This window comes from Prionailurus viverrinus, chromosome A2, assembly GCF_022837055.1.
Source record: "Prionailurus viverrinus isolate Anna chromosome A2, UM_Priviv_1.0, whole genome shotgun sequence".
Lineage (NCBI taxonomy): Eukaryota > Metazoa > Chordata > Mammalia > Carnivora > Felidae > Prionailurus > Prionailurus viverrinus.
This window is the reverse complement of record NC_062562.1, coordinates 94,331,664-94,349,718: the sequence shown is the minus strand read 5'-3', so window position 1 is coordinate 94,349,718 and position 18,055 is coordinate 94,331,664. Positions and strand designations below refer to the sequence as shown.

The window sequence follows — 18,055 nt, the reverse complement described above, 5'->3', positions numbered from 1 at the left end:
ATGTAGTTGTATTTTGGATGAATACTTTTAAATGCATGTTATAGAAGCCTATGCCTTTGATAAAAAGGTAGCTGTAAGTTTGGTCTGAGTTTTCTACTTCTAAAGGTAAAGGACTCATGAGCATTTTCAAGATTCACACTTAAAAAGTTTTTTTTTTAATGTTTATTCATTTTGAGAGGGAGAGAGAGGAGGAGAGAATCCCAAGCAGGCTCCACACTGTTAGCACAGCACAGAGTCCTACATGGAGCTTGACTCAGGAACTGAGATCAGGACATCAAAAGTGGGATGCTTAACTGACTGAGCCATGCAGGTGCCCTCACTCTGTTGATAAGAAAAACCAAACAACATGTTTAGGAGAAGCCCAGCCTTTGCTAGGACTAAAAACCAATAAAGATGACAGGTTTTCATAATGGCTACCATGGGATACAGCACTGTGTTTTCAAGTATCCTGGCAATGACAGATTCCCTTCAATGCAAGCTGATGTCACCACACCCAAACTCAATTAAATATAAATAATTTTAAAAGTAGCAAAAATAATACTGAACAAATGGGCAACTGTCTGATGATTTGACTTGATCCAAGAATAAACATTAAATGGTGGAGTGGGGGCTGACATTCTTTGAGTTATGGATCACTTTGAAATTCTGATGAAGCTATAGACACTTTAACAAGGAGTTTTATGTACACAGTGTCATCATTTTGTGTATGATTTTGGGGGGAGGGGTCCATGAACCCCAGGTTAAGAATCTCCAATATTAAAGAATAAATGGTTTGCATGGCTTTCAAGTATTATTTTATAAAAATTATTTCATATAACTGAGTTTTGTATAATGAGGGTCTAGATAAGGTTGTCAGTCTAATAAATTCCTATATTGAAAATATTTTATGTTGCCAATTAAGTATATGTGCTGCCGAAGCGAGCACATTATCTTGCCAATTAAGGACAGATCCCTAAGCTCATAAAATTAGCTGGTTGGAGGGTGGGTATTATGCTCAGATGACCAGAAAGATACATAAAAAACTGCCCATGGGGCGCCTGGGTGGCTCGGTCGGTTAAGCAGCCGACTTCGGCTCAGGTCATGATCTCACAGTCCATGAGTTCGAGCCCCATGTCGGGCTCTGTGCTGACAGCTCAGAGCCTGGAGCCTGCTTCTGATTCTCTGTCTCCCTCTCTCTCTGCCCCTCCCCTGTTCATGCTCTGTCTCTCTCTGTCTCAAAAATAAATAAACGTTAAAAAAAAAATTTTTTTTTTTAAAAACTGCCTAATTCATTTCTTGCAGGTGGAGGCATAGGGTCATGACTTTCCTTAGAGGATATCTTTTACAACCTGTGGGTAAATGATTGAAGCTCAAAAATTCATTGTCATAAAGCAAAACCAGATAATTTTAGCCTAAAAAATTGTTCAACTAGTTATCAATCATAGTTGTCATACAAATTTTTATTGCAGCAATTATTAACTTTTCAGTGTTAATAAAATTAATTGTTAGCCATCCAAAATAGGTTAATTGAAAATGGCTTCCTAGATCACCTAACTGAATTAACAGGCTACATTGGATTATTAAAAATAGTAAAAAGGACATTTGCCAAAACGGGCAGTCTGGTTTTAGAGCAATTCATCTTAAGTCTTTTTGCTGGTACTTAGATACCATGTTCTGTTAAAAATCCCCTCCCTCCCCAGCAATTTTTGGCACAAATCATGCCATTTTTATAAAGAAAGATATATTATTATGTTTTCATCGTTCATTCATTCACAAAAACGTACTGAGCTTGTAGGTATACTGCTGAATAATCCTTGACTCACAGAGCTGCCATTGCAGTGGGACAAAGGTACAGTAGGAACTAATACACTAATTCAAAAACAATTTTATGATATGAAAACGTAAGTTAAAAAAAGAGAAATGGTGGTCAAATATGATTGAGTGGGGGACAATATGTATTTCTCTTTTGCCCTGTTCAAAATCATCTGACTAGATCATTCAAAAGATCATTTTTTTAAACTTTAAATAAACTATTTTAGAATAGTTTTAAGTTTGCAGAAAAGTTGCAAGGATAATGCAGAGATCTTGTATACTCCTCATTTTTTTTCCTATTGTTAACTTTTTACATTAGTATGGTATATTTGTCATAACTAATGGTCCACTACTGATACATTATTAACCAAACTTCATATTTTATTTGGATTTCACTAGTTTTTCCCTGATATCCTTTTTCTGTTCCAGGATCCCATCCAGGACTCCATAATATATCAAGGTATCATGTCTCCTTAGGCTCTAAGAAGGTGTTTTCATTCAATGACCTTGACAGTTTTGAGTGCTGATAAGGTATGTTACAGAATATCCAATTTGGGTTTGCTTGATTGTTTTTCTTACAGTTAGACTGAATTTGTAGGATTTTTGGGTGAAGACCACAAAAGTAAAGTACTGTTCTCAATACTTCAGATCAAGGGTATATGCTATCAACATAAGTTATCACTGATGATGTTTAACCTTGGCTAAGGTAGTGTATCCCAGGTTTCTCTGCTATAATGTTACTTTCTCTTCTGTTTCTATATTGTATTCTTTGGAAGCAAGTCACTAAGTATAACCCACATTTAAGAGAATGGGAAGTAATGTTCCACATGCTGAAGGAGGGAATATCTACATAAATTATCTGTAGATAATTTATATGGGAGATTTGTCTGCCCTCACTCCCCCCCTTCTTCTTCCTTCATTCCTTTTCTTTCATCATTTATATCATTCGTCATCATATCAGTAGGAACTTAACAGACATTTATTTATCTATAGAATTTTGACCTGATAGTACCAGGCCAATTCCTGACTGTCAGGGGCTGCTTTTCTCTTTCTCAGAAAGCATCTTTGACTGTAAACTCAATATAAGCAACTATGAAACATAACTGCTAATGAAACTAATGTAAGCTTAGGTTCTGTTGGCAGAAAGTATGTAAAAATGAGGAATACTGTTTTCATTATAACCTCCATGGGACCTACAACACCTGGAAATCTTTGTTTAGTTTGTCTGGTCACAGTTTAAAGGAAAATTAATAAATGGTGGCACTTCAGAAGGGGCTAGCCAGATCCATAAAGTCTGGAATGATTAAATAAGAATGATTACAGAAGGGGCACCTAGGTGGCTCAGTCGGTTAAGCATCCAACTTTGGCTCAGGTCTTGATCTTATGGTTTATGGGTTTGAGCCCCATGTCAAGCTCTATGCTGACAGCTTAGAGCAGCTTACAGCCTGGAGCCTACTTCGGATTCTGTGTCTCCCTCTCTCTCTGCCTACTCACACTCTATCTCTCCAAAAATAAACATTAAAAAAAAGAGTAATGATTACAGAAAATAGATATTTGACCGGAAAAGACTTAGGCTGAACACAATAGTTTTTTTCCTGTGATATGAAACATATCTTGTGCTCTAGAAGACAGAGGAAGAGATGAGTTATTCACCTAATTATTCACTGGTTTTCATCCAATATAAGCAAGAACTGGCTAATAGAGTTTAACCATGGGATGAGCTCCCTCATGTGGTAAAAATCTCATTATTGAAGCATGTTGAAACCATTTCATCTGTATTCACTAAACTCCATTTTTATTCTTTTGACTCTCTTTGAATTTAGTTTATTAGCAAAAGTTTCAGTTTGAGAGCTTGAAATTTTGTCTCAACTGACTCATGGAAGAAAACATATTGTCTGCCTTTCAGCCAGGCTGGATGGACTAGAGGGCTCAAGATTGGTGTAGGAGCACAGGATGTGAGGAGAGACAGAGACCTATTATAGTTAGTGACATTGTCATACTGGTTCACTTGCTCACTACAAAGGTGGCTGGAATTGTAATATGCAAACACAATGCACATCTGTCTACCTAGGTTAATTGTATGAAGCAACACTATCCTCCATCCACCTACATTTATTTAGCTGTTAAATGGCTGCTAGGTAACAACCTGCCCTATTTTACCTTTCCTCTTCCTGATGGGTAAGATCTACACAGCAGAGGGGAAAGGTCCAGCGATATCACAGACTACTTTGTAGTCTGTCCTAATCAGTTTGGAGATATCACATTGTACTAGATACAAAAAATTATATTCAACCAAGTAATATCAATTCTATTTCTACACAGTGTTTATGTAATCAGTTAATGTAATAGTATTTATGTCTTAAATACTTAAAATTCATTTTGTATAAAGTCTATCACTGTTATGGAGTAAATACATGTGAACTACCTTAATATATCTGTGTTTAGCATTACCTGTATTTTGTTGGCTGAATCTTCCTTTTGAGCTCAGAACTTTGCTGCATTTGCAGAGCTCAAGGGAAAGGCTGTCAGGAGCTGGGGCCACCATTACACTGATTTAATGATTTATTTACTGAAGTGTTGGTTTCAATAATGAATGAATGTAGTTTCTACCTTGTGCTTAGGGAGCTTAGCATCTGAGGAAGAAGCATATAGTCTACAAAATGAGGCAAGATTTGTTGTTCTTAGCCATGAACACTTCATTTTGATTGTGTGTGTATCTGACATACTTGAGGTGTATCTGTTGCTTTTTTGTATGGACATCTCATCATTGCGTGTTCTTATCCACATCTTTTCTTGACCCAGTAACTACTCTTTCATGGACTCTTTGTGCTTAGGGCTTCCTGTCAAGAAGAGGAACAAATTATGATTTCTAATATCTTGGTGGTGGTGGTGGTAATAAAGAAAAGGATTCGGGAGAGACAAAGCTGCATGGTAAGCTGATGCATGTTATCTATTCTTGTGGGCCACAAGGAGAATAGGCAGCTGGGCCAGGATTAGAAGCTGCTGGCCAATGGTATACTGTCAACTCATTTTAATTAGAACATGAAAAACGCACTTTCTCCCCTTTTTGCAGATGCTATTACCTTCACAGATGGGGATAATGGAAAGTTTCTGGTGGAATGTGAGATGAGGTAAGAGGAGGAGAAGGGAGGAGGAAGTTGCAGGAGGTAGGTCCAGTGGGGTGATGGAGCCTTCTCTTATTTGATAACATGGACTCTATGCAGGTCTTCCCAACTTTGGATTCAGTAGCATCATGTTGGTAGCTTGTAACTGGTCACAGTGGGAGTATTTACACCATGCAAATTGGCAAACACTACAAATAAGGGCTATTTCCTCTTGAAGAACCAGTTGCTACACAATTACCAGTATACTGCTGAGTGTGCCTATGGGCCTAGAATCTAGACTCAAATACCAGCATATTTTCCTATTAAAGAAAACAGGTTCTTGTCTCTCCCTATCCTGGACATGAATTCAACTTTGTGGCTTCCCTGGAGTTTATAGGAATGGAGACAGTCTATGGAAACCTCATAATTGCATACATACATGGACACTCTGTTCCACATCCAGCATTAATGCATCTATCTCCTGTTTTTTGGAAAGCTATCTCCACCACCAAAGGAGGGAAAACACTTCCCAACCCTCCCCTTCCCTTCCCCATTAGAGAAGAAAATAGCATTAGAATTAACTTTGCATATTTATATATTAAGAGTAAAACCATCTGTATTTTTATTTTTGTTGTTTAGCTCATGAATAACATTTGCTTTTTATAACAGACATAATTTATTTTACTTTGACCAACAAATTGTTGCAAATGTTTTTTCTGCCCAGTACTTACATGTACATATGATAACAATATCCTGGTTTTCCAGTCCATCTCTATATTTTGTTTGGAGTTGGCCTGCTTCTGGCTCTGGGAGTAGGCAGTACTTAGATCTGGCCAAAGTCATGGTGGATGGCTTCAGTGGGCATGTGACCAATCAAGGGTCCCAACATGTGGAGGCAGTTGCAGAGATTGTGGACAGACAGGCATGTATTTTTCTGTACTGGGTATCAATTTGGGAAAATATAATCCAGTAGCTGCTAGGGAAGGAGATTCTACTCAGAGCTTTAGTCCCTGGATCCAACAATGCCTGCAGTCTTATTTACTCCTAGATTTGATAGCTACAGAGTGCCTGTAAAAGTTTTTATTGGCTTAAAACTTTAAGCCAGATGGAGTAGTCATGCAACCAAAGGAGTTTTAACTGAAACTATATGTTTTACAATTAAGAGAATTAGCAATCTTTCGAAAGAAATTGATGACAGCTCTTCTGATGCCAAATGTTGATATTTTCAGTACAAATAAATTGTGTGTGCTTACTTTTATTTTTTCTTAATATTTCCTACAAAAATATTCCAAAATATTTGCTTTATAATTATAAATAAACATGTATTTAACTAAAATAAGCAGACTTTATTTCAGACAGTCTGTATACTGTCTTATGTAGGAGCAATCTTCTTTGGCTCATTCACAGTTTTGGCTGCTCTCACCCTTTGTAAGGCTCCTCCTCGAATAGGCAGTTTTTTAAGAGCAATGTCTGTATCAGCCAGAGGCCCTCCCAGTAATCGGGCAGGAGTGCTTTCCACTGTTACTACCCGACCAGAAGGCACCTGGAAAAGCAAAAAGTATATATCTAAGAGTTCATTTGCAAAATTTTCCAATAAGAGAGAAACCCATTCATCCTTTAGCTGACTTTGGAAAAGATACCAAATTATAGCAGTTTCTTGGAAATCCTGGAAGGCTGATCTGGTCTAAACCAGTACTGGTTGAGAGTGGAGGTACTTTAGAGATAAATATGCCTTAACTATGGGTAATGTGACCAGTGAAAAGAACAAATATGAGACAAAACCCCATGGAAATAACATTCTATGGAGACTAAATTCAGTATCTACTAAGAAAAGTCATGAAGCAAAAACCCTTACCGTTGTGTTAAGGCCTTTAATATCTGTCCTATGAAATATTGCATTTGGAGGTTGCCCATTGTATCTAGAGGATTCTATAGCTTTTTCCTGAAGCCTCTTTGCTTTCTGAAGATTTTTAAATTAGAAAGAAAGTAGTATTAATTTCTATTAAAGCACTAACCATTGTACTTAGAATGAAGTATATGAAATACATTTAATTGTGCCTGGCTTATACTTAGAGTGTTCATTAAGTAGCCCTGTAACCTACACTTACTCACTTAGGCTCAAAAGATCATTATTAGTAAGTTATATCTTTTATACAACGCAGAAGACATCAGTCACCTAAAAACATTACTGAAATTTCCAGAGGTACCAGTCATATATGACCAAGGAATAAGGCGGTCCTAAGGAAATCATGTTCAATTTTTAGAACATAATTTAATAAGCTACTAACTTGGGTGATGCATATTTTCAAAATATTTTTCATAAATTAAACTAATCAGAACACTTAAATGCTTCAAACAGAATAATATAAATTGTATAATTTGTTGCACTTATATTAAAAAATTTTTAAGTTTATTTATTTTTGAGGGGGGGGAGAGAGAGAGAGAGAGAGCAAGGGAGCACGCACACACAAGAACCATGGAGGGGCAGAAAGAGAGGAAGAGAGAATCCCAAGCAGGCTCTGCCCTTCCAGCACAGAGCCTAATGTGGGACTCAAACCCATGTACTGCGAGATCATGACCTGAGCCAAAATCAAGAGTTGGACACTTAATCACTGAGCCACCCAGGTGCCCCTGTTGCACCTATAGTTAAACTCAATAGTTGAAGCCCTGCCACAGGTGAAATTCAAGGTAACAAATGATCTGCATTCTTAAACAAATGAGGGGATGATTTTAATTAATTATTCCTTAAAAGTACAGATAGTTGTGAGGATGTTTTATAAGTTGGGAAGAATTTTTATTGAGAAGGGGGAGACATGGTACCTCAAGTGAGCTTTTGTTCTTAACTTTGGTTTTGCTACCTTAATGTGGTTTCACTATTTTCAGGGCCTAACTTAACATTCAACAATTTCATATCTAGTGGAAGAACTGTAACATTACATAAAAGCATATCCAAAGTATTAATGGAAAAAGTGGGAAAAGTTTATATATAAAAAAAGTTTACATAAAAGCATATCCAAAAGTATTAATAGAAAAAGGAGGTTTTGGAAATACTTGCTGCTTCTCACATATCTCAAGTAAACATTCAATATTATAAACTTTTTAGATTAGTTTCTAACTTATTCCTGAAACAGCTTATCACATTTTTCCAAAGGGATGTTTCTTCTCAATTCTCATTTAAGCTTTAATATAACGTTACTTTTGATGGTCATGGAAGGGAAATACCCTTAGGGGAGAGAGTACAGACAATTATTTTTTCTGTCCTTCACTCTACTTCTTAAAGAAATGAGCAATGAATAAGAAGACTCAAAGTGGAAAGTAGGAGCACATTTCTCCTGCTCATTGCTGGCTAACTATCATCTCCTTTATGCAATCCAGGAAATCATCCTTGATTCCCATTGCTAGATCAAATAAAACTCCAAGTAGTGTCTTCTGTAATATGAAAATGCATAGTTTCACTTATTATCCTACATTGCGTGTGAGGATCTAACAGTGTTGGTATTCTATAGAAAGGTCAGCAGAAGGGGTTCCTGGGGGGCTCAGTCAGTTAAGCGTTGACTTCAGCTCAGGTCATGATCTCGTGGTCTCTGAGTTTGAGCCCTGTGTCAGGCTCTGTGCTGACAGCTCAGAGCCTGGAGCCTGCTTCGGATTCTGTGTCTCCCTCTCTCTCTGCTCCTCCCCCACTCATGCTCTGTCTCTCTCTCTAAAAAAAAAAAAAAATGAATAAACATTAAAAAAAAAAAAGGTCAGCAGAAGAGGCAAATGAATATTCCTGAAAAAGTCTGTTTGTCTGAGTTGACTATTTGTTGTGGATATCACAAGATTTTAAAAGTCCTACCTTTAAAGTTTTAGCATTTGATGTTCTGGCCAAGAAATTTTCCCATGATTTACTAGCCAGTTCTCTTTGCTTGTGTGTGGCTTGTATCTGAAATGAGAAAGATAAGTAAGAATTCCAGTTTCTATGGAAGAATACCAAAGCGCTTTTTTAAAGCCCTTACTTTGTTTTTTTCTTCTCTTTTTTCAACGTTTTTTTTTTTATTTTTTATTTTTGGGACAGAGAGAGACAGAGCATGAACGGGGGAGGGGCAGAGAGAGAGGGAGACACAGAATCGGAAACAGGCTCCAGGCTCTGAGCCATCAGCCCAGAACCTGACGCGGGGCTCGAACTCACGGACCGCGAGATCGTGACCTGGCTGAAGTCGGACGCTTAACCGACTGCGCCACCCAGGCGCCCCTAAAGCCCTTACTTTGAAGGAAGACCTAGATTTTGTCAATGTAAATTTTAGAATGACTAGCAGAGGATTAGAATAATCAGAGTTCAGCAAAAGTCTAAATATGGAGGAAAAATCCTTCCTTCACTATGTGGCTAAGGTTTGAACTGTTTTCCATGAAATGTAATATAAAACTGTTGTTATAAAAATATAAAATATAAAATAACAATAATCATTCTCCGAAGACTGATTGCTTTATGTGATTATCACTTGTGAAGACACATCATAATCCAGAACAAGCTAAGTAAATGACCCAACGGCAAATTCACGGGAGAAAATAGATTCCTACTGCCACTGATAATAGTTTACCGAGGTTACTTCAGGAAAACTACTAATTTGTGACTGTAGCAATTTAACACAAGCAGTTTTGTGAGAGTGCCGTGTTGGTTGTGGTGATGCAGTCTAGGGAGGTAACCACTAACTGCAGGCTATTTCTAAATTATAGAAACAATTCTCAACAGGCTATTTACTAAATTATAATCAGAGGACACATGCCCTTAGCATATATTATTAAATTTATGAATTATGAACCTAAGTATTTAATTAAACAACTACTTAAAAATAAATGGGGTCAAAGCCATGATAACAAATCAAAAATAACCAACAAATCAACAGTTGTTAGTCCACACAGCAGACGTTCTGCCATTCTACGGAACTAATGAGGCAGCAGGACTTCCAAGAGGGCTCTCCCACTTAAGAGAAATAAATTACTTAAATGGCAACATCTATGCAATAAAACCTCTTAAAACTTTCAAGCAAATTGGTGTCTAAGATGGAGCAGAATTCACAGGTGGATGCAGACAGAATTCCTACTAGGCTGTAGATACAAACGTTTAATAGACTATGTGAAAGATCAGACAATAGAAAACTTTGGAAATCACCTTAAAGAGTTGTAAACATTTAATTGTAATCATAAAGGGTGACCAACCAGAAGTGGGGAATCTGCATCACCTTTGTATCTGGAGACAAGCTAAATAGCTACTTAACCTATTTGTTCAAAAACTTCTGTTGTATTCAGTTTCTGACTGAACACAAAGCTTTAGGAGAATGGTTTATATTTTCCTGGAAGGTTTTTCTGATTAAAGTCAGAGGCCAGCTTACCTCTGGATTTTTAGATAGAACATTCATTGTAAGTTTTATGGTACTGAAATGAGGATGCAGCTTTATGGATATGCCTATAGTTGGCATGCCAGTAAGGGCCTATCACAGAGGGATGGATGAGGGCCAACTTTCCCAGTGAGGTTAAATGTACAGTCACAGAGATACACTATCAGACACAATTTGCCAAGTGTATACCCTTAAATAGACCACAATTTTTGGAACTGACATTTCAAAAAATGTATCTCAGTTGTCTATTTTTTAAAATGTAAGCCTGTAGAAATCAAATTACAATGCCATAAATTCATAGTGAATATAGTAATTGAATCTCAGGCTCTTAACTCCATGGTTTCTTTAAAAATTTCACAAGAACACTGAAAATAACTATAAGAAAAAACTACACAATAACTCTAAGTGCTGAAACACAAGTCAGGCAAATATATCCTCTGGTCAACTAGCTTATACAATGAAATTATCTTCTGCCTTAAAAGTATATGTGACTTACTTTTGCATATACTTTTTGTTCATTTTGCACATCTTGGTGTGCTTGGCTTTCAATCATCTCACTTTGAAGAGAAGCAACCATCTTTCCAATATTTTCTGATGCTGTTGTAATAGCTTCCAAAATTTTTTTGTCTGTAGTGACTGGTCTTAACTTTTCTAATTTTATTTCTTCATAGATTTCATTCCATATTTCTCCAATCTGTTATAATAAAGTTTAAGTTTAAAAAGTTAAATTAACCAAAAATAAATGATATAATTTTAGGTAATCCTTTATTTGGGTGGTTGTTCCAAAGTTAACACCTACTGAACCACCCTTCCCCATCTTACTACTTGGGAATAAGTGCATTGGGAATAATTTGAGGCAATAGTTACATTTGAGTATTCAGAAGTAATTTATTAAATGTTTTATAGTGATAAGGTATTTGTGGATGAGGCTCTACTACCTAAGTCTAGTTCACTGTCATTGTCACTGCCCTCTGGTTTATAGTCACACTGTTTTCATAGTTGCAGAAACTGCTGCTTTAGTCTCATCCTCTGGAACTACTGATGTTTTCCTCCCCAAACCCATGTATTAGAAAATGAGTTAAGGAGTGCTTGGCTGGCTCAGTCCATAGAGCATGCGACTTTTGATCTCAAGAGTCGTGAGTTCAAGTCACACACTAGGTATGGAGCCTACTTAAATAAAAAATAAAGAATATAAATTGCTTGAAAGAAAAAAAAAATCTAAGTCAGGCTGAACTTGTAGGACATTGAGCATGGGGATTCCTGGGAATCTAGAGTCCTGTCTCTTGCCCCTTATTTTCTACCTAAGACTGAATCGTAAGCTGTTAAAACTCCATGGTTTCATCATACTGACAGCTCATATTCTAGGTTGTCTGGAAATTAATGTACTTGAGTATGCTTATATTTGCAGAAAAATTTATATATCCAGGATTGGGAAGAAAAGGAGCTTTGTTTTCATTTGAAAATAGGTTTATTCATTGGCAACATTCAAATATATAATACTAATATTAGTAGAAGAAAATGTACTTAAAAAGACATTGCTGACACTTCAAAAGCATTTATTTGCCAATAAAGATATAACCATCAGGGTGAGCAACCTAATATCCTTTAACTGATATTTGATTACCATATAAACTAATAATAAAATCTTTAATAAATATTAATTGATTTTAATAAGCAATAATTCATTAATAATTCAATTAATTATAGCTCCTAATGCTCTATAAACAGAAGAAATTATATTTTAAAAATTCTGTAAAACTTCTGAATGCCTCTGTCAGTAACATCCATCTTCTTTTATAAATAGATGAAATCATATCCTATGGAAAATAGCCAGTTAATTAATTGCATGTTTCTCGAACAGTATCAGATGCAAAATGGAAAATAAAAACTATACAGTACATGGTTGACTGCTTACAATACATGGTTGACTGCTTACAACTATGAATATAGATCTTTTATTTCCCAATTGATTTTTTTTTGTCATATCAGAGTGTAATAACAAGATTATAAGAAAGTACTCACTTTAAAATCAAGGTATCTATGTATGATACAAAGAGTGACAAAATCTTCAGCAGATAGGCCAGGTAAATTTTCAAAATCTAAACAAAGTTTATAAAGAGAGAATTACTGTAACAAAGCAAGTAATTCCAAAAAAAAATAATAATAATAACCCCATATATCATAAAAACTAATGCAAACAGTTATTTTTTTTCATCTTGATTATGGAAAAGTTAGTTTTGTGAGCTTTTGGCTTCCTCCTATAAGAAACCTCTGCCAGGTCATCCTTATTGAGTCACTGCTGTGGTTAAGACAATGATACTGTATTTTCAGAGGCTGAATAATGTTTGAGTACCTTTTCCCTTAATAGGAAGCAAGGACTAGAAAAAAATAAAAAGAAAAGGGAAAAAAAGACAGACTTTAAAAATGCAAGTATTTCAGAATTCTTGTGTTTAAGCCTAATCATCTAAACTAACCACTTTTAATCCTGGCTGCACCTAGAACTGCCTCGGGAGCTTTGAAAAATGCTGATGCCTGGGCTCCATACCCAGAGATTCTGATTGTAATTCATCAAGGGTGTAGGCTGGACATTAGAGTAACAATGAAACATGCATTTATCTGTATCAGGGGACTTTTTGATCATGTCTGAAAAATAGACTCCAAAGCAAAATGAACTTGCACACTCTGCAAAACAGAGGCTCTTATGAATGTGACAAGTAGCTTCTTACCTAGTTTGCCCAGCACAGCATAAATTTTTGCTCTGATATTCTCGGCAACATCCATAATTGCAATAGTTGGGCAGTTTGCAGGCAGTGGCATGATTTTTTGCTCTTCTTGGAAACTAGTAAATAGAGGTTTCTTTGTATCTACTCATTGCATATCATGAAAACATAGAAAGGACAGGTAAAAACATTAGTAAATTAATTTAATTTGAAATTTTACTCCAGACATAGAATATATATTATAAAATAGTGCATTGTATATGGTTATTCTTGTGAAAGCATAAGTAATCCAGTTATTCCCCATTCTATGGCAAAATTTAGAGCTTTTTTGTTATTTACGTACAATATGAAAATTTCACAAAATAACTATTTTAGGGGTGCCTGGGTGGCTCAGTCAGTTAAGTGTCTGACTCTTGATTTTGGCTCAGGTCATGATCTCAAGGTTCATGGGTTTGAGCCCTGAATCGGGCTCTGTGCTGACAGGGCAGAGCCTGCTTGGAATTCTCTCTTCCTCTCTCTGCCCCTCTCACGCTCTTCTCTCTCAAAATAAATAAACATTAAAAAATTACTTTTGGGGTGCCTGGGTGGCTTAGTCGGTTAAGCATCTGACTCTTGATTTCAACTCAGGTCAAGATCTCACAGTTCGGGGTTCAAGCCCTACGTCGGCCACTACAGTGGTGGCATGGAGGCTGCTTGGGATCTTCTCTCTCCCTTTCTCTGCCCCTCCCCTGCTCATGCTCTCTCTCACTCTCAAAATATATAAATACACTTAAAAAAATAAAAGTGATTCATCACTTATATACAACACCCAGCGCTTCTCCTAAGTGCCCTCCTTAATAGCCATCATTCATCTAGCCCATTATCCCCACCTCCCTCCATCAACTCTCAGTTTGTTCTCTATCATTAAGAGTCTCTTGTGGTTTGTTTGCCTCTCTTCTCTTCCCCCACCCCTTTCCATATGTTTGTTTGTTTTGTTTTTTAAATTCCACATATGGGTGAAATCATATAGTATTTGTCTTTCTGTGATTGACTTATGTTGCTTATTAGCACAATATATTTTTACTCCACGTCATTGCAAATGATAAGATTTCATTCTTTTTGATGGCTGAGTAATATTTCACTGTATATATATATATATATATATACATACTACCTCTTCTTTATCCATTCATCAGTTGATGGACATTTGGGCTCTTTCCATAGTTTGGCTATTATTGAGCATACTGCTGTAAACATTGGGGAGCACATACCCCCTTCAAATCTGTATTTTTGTATCCTTTGGGTAAACACCTAATAGTGAAATTGCTGGATTGTAGGGTAGATCTATTCTTAGTTTTTTTGAGGAATCTCCATACTGTTCTACAGAGTGGCTACACCAGTTTGCATTCCCACTAACAGTGCAAGAGGGTTCCTGTTTCTCTACATCCTCACAAACACCTGTTTCTTGTGTTGTTAATTTTAGCCATTCTCACAGGTGGGAAGTGATATCTCATTGTGGTTTTGATTTGTATTTCCCTGATGATGAGGGATATTGAGCAACATTTCATGTGTCTGTTGGCCATCTGGATGTCTTCTTTGGGAAAGTGTCTATTCATGTCTTCTGCCTATTTTTTAACTGGATTATTTGTTTTTTGGATGTTGGGTTTTATAAATTCTGTATACATTCTAGATACTAACCCTTTATCAGATATGTCATTTGCAAATTATCTTCTCCCATTCAGTCAGTTGCCTTTTAGTTTTGATTGTTTCCTTCGCTGTACAGAAGCTTTTTATCTTGATGAAGTGCACGTTTGCTTTTTGTCCCTTGCCTTCAGCCACGTGTCTACTAAGAAGTTGCTGTGGCCAAGGTCAAAGAGGTTGCTGCCTGTGTTCTCCTCTAGGATTTTGATGGTTTTCTGTCTCACATTTAGGTATTACATCCATTTTGAGTTTATTTTTGTGTGTGGTGTAAGCATGTGTGTGGTGTATGCATGTCACTCTCCGGTTTTACCAACACCATTTGCTGAATATACTGTCTTTTTTTCCATTGGATATTCTTTTCTACTTCATTGAAGATAAACTAACCATACAGTTCGGTGCATTTCTGAGTTTTCTCCTCTGTCCCATTGATCTATGTATCTGTTTTTGTGCCAGTACCATAGTGTCTTGATGACCACAGCTTTGTAATACAGCTTTAAATCTAATGTGGATGAATCTTAAGAACAATATTGAATAGAAGAGATCCAGTTGTGCTTGGAAAGGGTCTATGAGTAGGGTCTTTCTGGGGTGTTTACAATAGATCATTTCTCTTTGTTTTTCCTTTAAAAATCATTCCTATTGTGGTTTAACTTACATGCAATAAAATTATTATAACATTTTATATATGTGTTACATATATATATGCAATGTATAATGTAAACTGTGTATTAGTCACATAGATGTTGACTTTATAATAATTCATTAGACTATTCATTTGTAAAAAAAAAAAGTAAACTGCATGAATATGAATCAACAGAAATGTGCAAAATACTATACAGGCACTCTATTTATATCCCCAATTTTATCAGTAAATGAAATGGGTTGAATCTATTTGTAAAAGCAGGTAACTCAAAGGAACTTCTTTAGGACATGGTGTTAGGTTTTGTTTTGTTTTGAGTTAAACAATATAATCAAATACCACTTCCTGAAAATATCTATAAAAATATGAATCTGCTGATAATATACTTTTCTTCAATTCATTCAGAATTTATGATAGCAAGTTCTTCAAACTCTTGTGAAAAGAACCTTAAACAAAGGGGTGAAAGTTCTCATACTTCCCTCATATCTTAAAGATCTCTTTCTAAAAATATGGGTGAAAGATGATGAAGTCCTATGGATGTAATTAAAAGGGTGGTGGCTATTCTAACAATATTTTATTATATATTTGAAAGTTGCTGAGAGTAGTTCTTAAAAGTTCCATCACAAGAAGAAGATTGTAACTGTGTGGTGACGAATGTTAACTAAACTTATTGTGGTAATAATTTTGTAATGTATAAAAAACTAAAAAACTAATGCAACGTAAAATTCAATTATATCTCAATTAAAAATATGCATCTAATTGCTATTATAACAGTTATAAATACACTTACCAATGATCATACCATGTTTATCACGTTTTACTCCTAGTTCTTTTTCTTCCTTTCTCCATAATTTAATTAAAAGACTAGCAGCTGTCTGGTCCTTCTTCCCTCGCCAAGCATTAACATGAGCCGTAGTTTTGGGATTATCACAAAATTCAACCATTATTCCCAGTACTAGATTACAGAATTTTTTTTGGTTCAACTTTTGCAAGGAAATAGGAAAGAAAAAAATGCAATAAATTTAAAAAATTATTACCTTCAAAAAAGAAAACAAACATTTGTATTACTGATCAGTAACTTTCTTCTAAATGACTGCCTTAAAATTCAGACTTAAGTATGATTTGGGACAATCTCTTGTTAAAAAGTATGTTTTCAAACATTAAGAATTAGCAAATATAAAAAGAAAAAGATTCAATATATTTCTGATATAGTCATGAATATATGTCATGACCAAAATGTAATAATTAGGTTCAGTCAGAAAAAGAGAGATTATAAAAATAAATGAAGATGTTCATTTTAGGTAAAGCAATGGCAACAGTACTATACATAGTTCACTGTATTTATAGGATCTTTCCAATTTACATGATTTATTATGGTTTATAAAGACTCATATTAACTATAATCTCATTGTGATTAAGAAAATAACTGATGGTAATTGCAAGTGGAAGTCATATGTGAAAATAGATACAAATGAGATATAATTTTGTATTTTGAAAATCAGCATCCAAAACAGTAAGCATTTAAGAAAAATCATCAAGCATATTCCTTTGTTTTGCTACTAGTTTTCAGCAAACCAAAATTTAGGTATAGAAAAGTCCATCCAGAATAATAGCCTCCTCCACACAATAATTTGTGTCTGAAATATTTTTTGTTGATTAACTCATAGTATACCACTAATAGAATATAGCAAAGGAAACATGTAACCTGTTGTTTGAACTGCAAACATTATCAGTTTCCTCTTTTATAAAATGAAAGATTATAATATTACCTGCTTTAAAGAGTTATTATGATGAATTATACAAGACTGCCTGGTACATAGAAAGTTCTAAATAATATGTAACATAATTAGCAATTATTGCATACTGAATAAATATTTTAGCAGATTGTATTAAGCAGAACCCTCAATTGAGTTTTTTATTCCTATACATCACTTTCAGGAAAAAGGGGCAAATGTCAAAGGTTGGAGTTGATCTAAAAATTTCATTAAAGATTATTTTTATCTGTAATTAACTTGATTGGTTTGATCCACATTAAGTACAATCTAATAATTATATTCATAATAATAGAAAACACTTACATGGTAAAAATATGTCAGGCACTATTCCAAATAAGTGTGTATGCGTGTGTATGTGTCTGTCTATACACACACACACACACACACACACACACAAGTGCACACGCATATATAATCACTCATATAAATCTCCCAACAGTGCACGGGGTAGATACTGTTATCTCTTTTATAGATGAAGAAACATATTACAGAGATGTTAAATACTTGTCCAAGGTACACAGCTAACAAGTATTGGAGGCCTCAATCAGACTGATTGCAGCCTGTGCTCATAACCATTGTGCTATATATGGCTTCTCCTAGCAGTCTTCTTCATGCCTTTCCATCAGAGAAACCCTAGTGGTGAAGGAGAGTGAACACAATTGAGAAATGTCTGTGAACTTTTTATATAATCTTAAATATTCCTATAGAATTTATTATTTTATAATTATTTTTTAATGTTGATTTTTGGGAGAGAGAGAGAACACAAGCGAGATCATGACCTGAGGCTTCACCAACTGAGCCACCCAGGTGCCCCTATTATATAACTCCCTATTTTTGAGTCTTTAAATAAAAACAAGATTCTAGGAAGATATGCCAAATTAATTCTGTGACTTTGAGAATCTCCTGACACATCACCATGTGTCTCTGGGCACACTTGTACTCTCATCAGAGAAGCATGGTGAGGTATACATCA

The 18,055-nt window shown here is 35.5% G+C and overlaps 2 protein-coding genes across 12 annotated transcripts in view; one reads left to right on the top strand and one right to left on the bottom strand.

Moving 5' to 3' along the window:
* The window catches only part of FAM237B (family with sequence similarity 237 member B), a 165,878-nt gene that overhangs the window by 27,014 nt on the left and 120,809 nt on the right, over window positions 1-18,055 (top strand). For all 6 annotated transcript variants that reach the window (XR_007146486.1, XR_007146484.1, XR_007146487.1 and 3 more), the window contains 3 exons: window positions 2,221-2,322; window positions 4,626-4,722; window positions 4,865-4,922. The gene's annotated coding sequence lies outside the window, so the exon portion shown is untranslated. The remainder of the gene's footprint in view (window positions 1-2,220; window positions 2,323-4,625; window positions 4,723-4,864; window positions 4,923-18,055) is intronic.
* Window positions 5,493-18,055, bottom strand: part of CFAP69 (cilia and flagella associated protein 69) — a 61,644-nt gene continuing 49,081 nt past the window's right edge. For all 6 annotated transcript variants that reach the window (XM_047830865.1, XM_047830874.1, XM_047830884.1 and 3 more), the window contains 7 exons: window positions 16,098-16,290; window positions 12,997-13,134; window positions 12,293-12,369; window positions 10,767-10,964; window positions 8,731-8,817; window positions 6,751-6,855; window positions 5,493-6,438 (listed from right to left, as the gene is read on the bottom strand). In XM_047830865.1, the coding sequence (XP_047686821.1) occupies window positions 6,268-6,438; window positions 6,751-6,855; window positions 8,731-8,817; window positions 10,767-10,964; window positions 12,293-12,369; window positions 12,997-13,134; window positions 16,098-16,290 (969 nt within the window). In that variant the 3' untranslated portion in view covers window positions 5,493-6,267. The remainder of the gene's footprint in view (window positions 6,439-6,750; window positions 6,856-8,730; window positions 8,818-10,766; window positions 10,965-12,292; window positions 12,370-12,996; window positions 13,135-16,097; window positions 16,291-18,055) is intronic.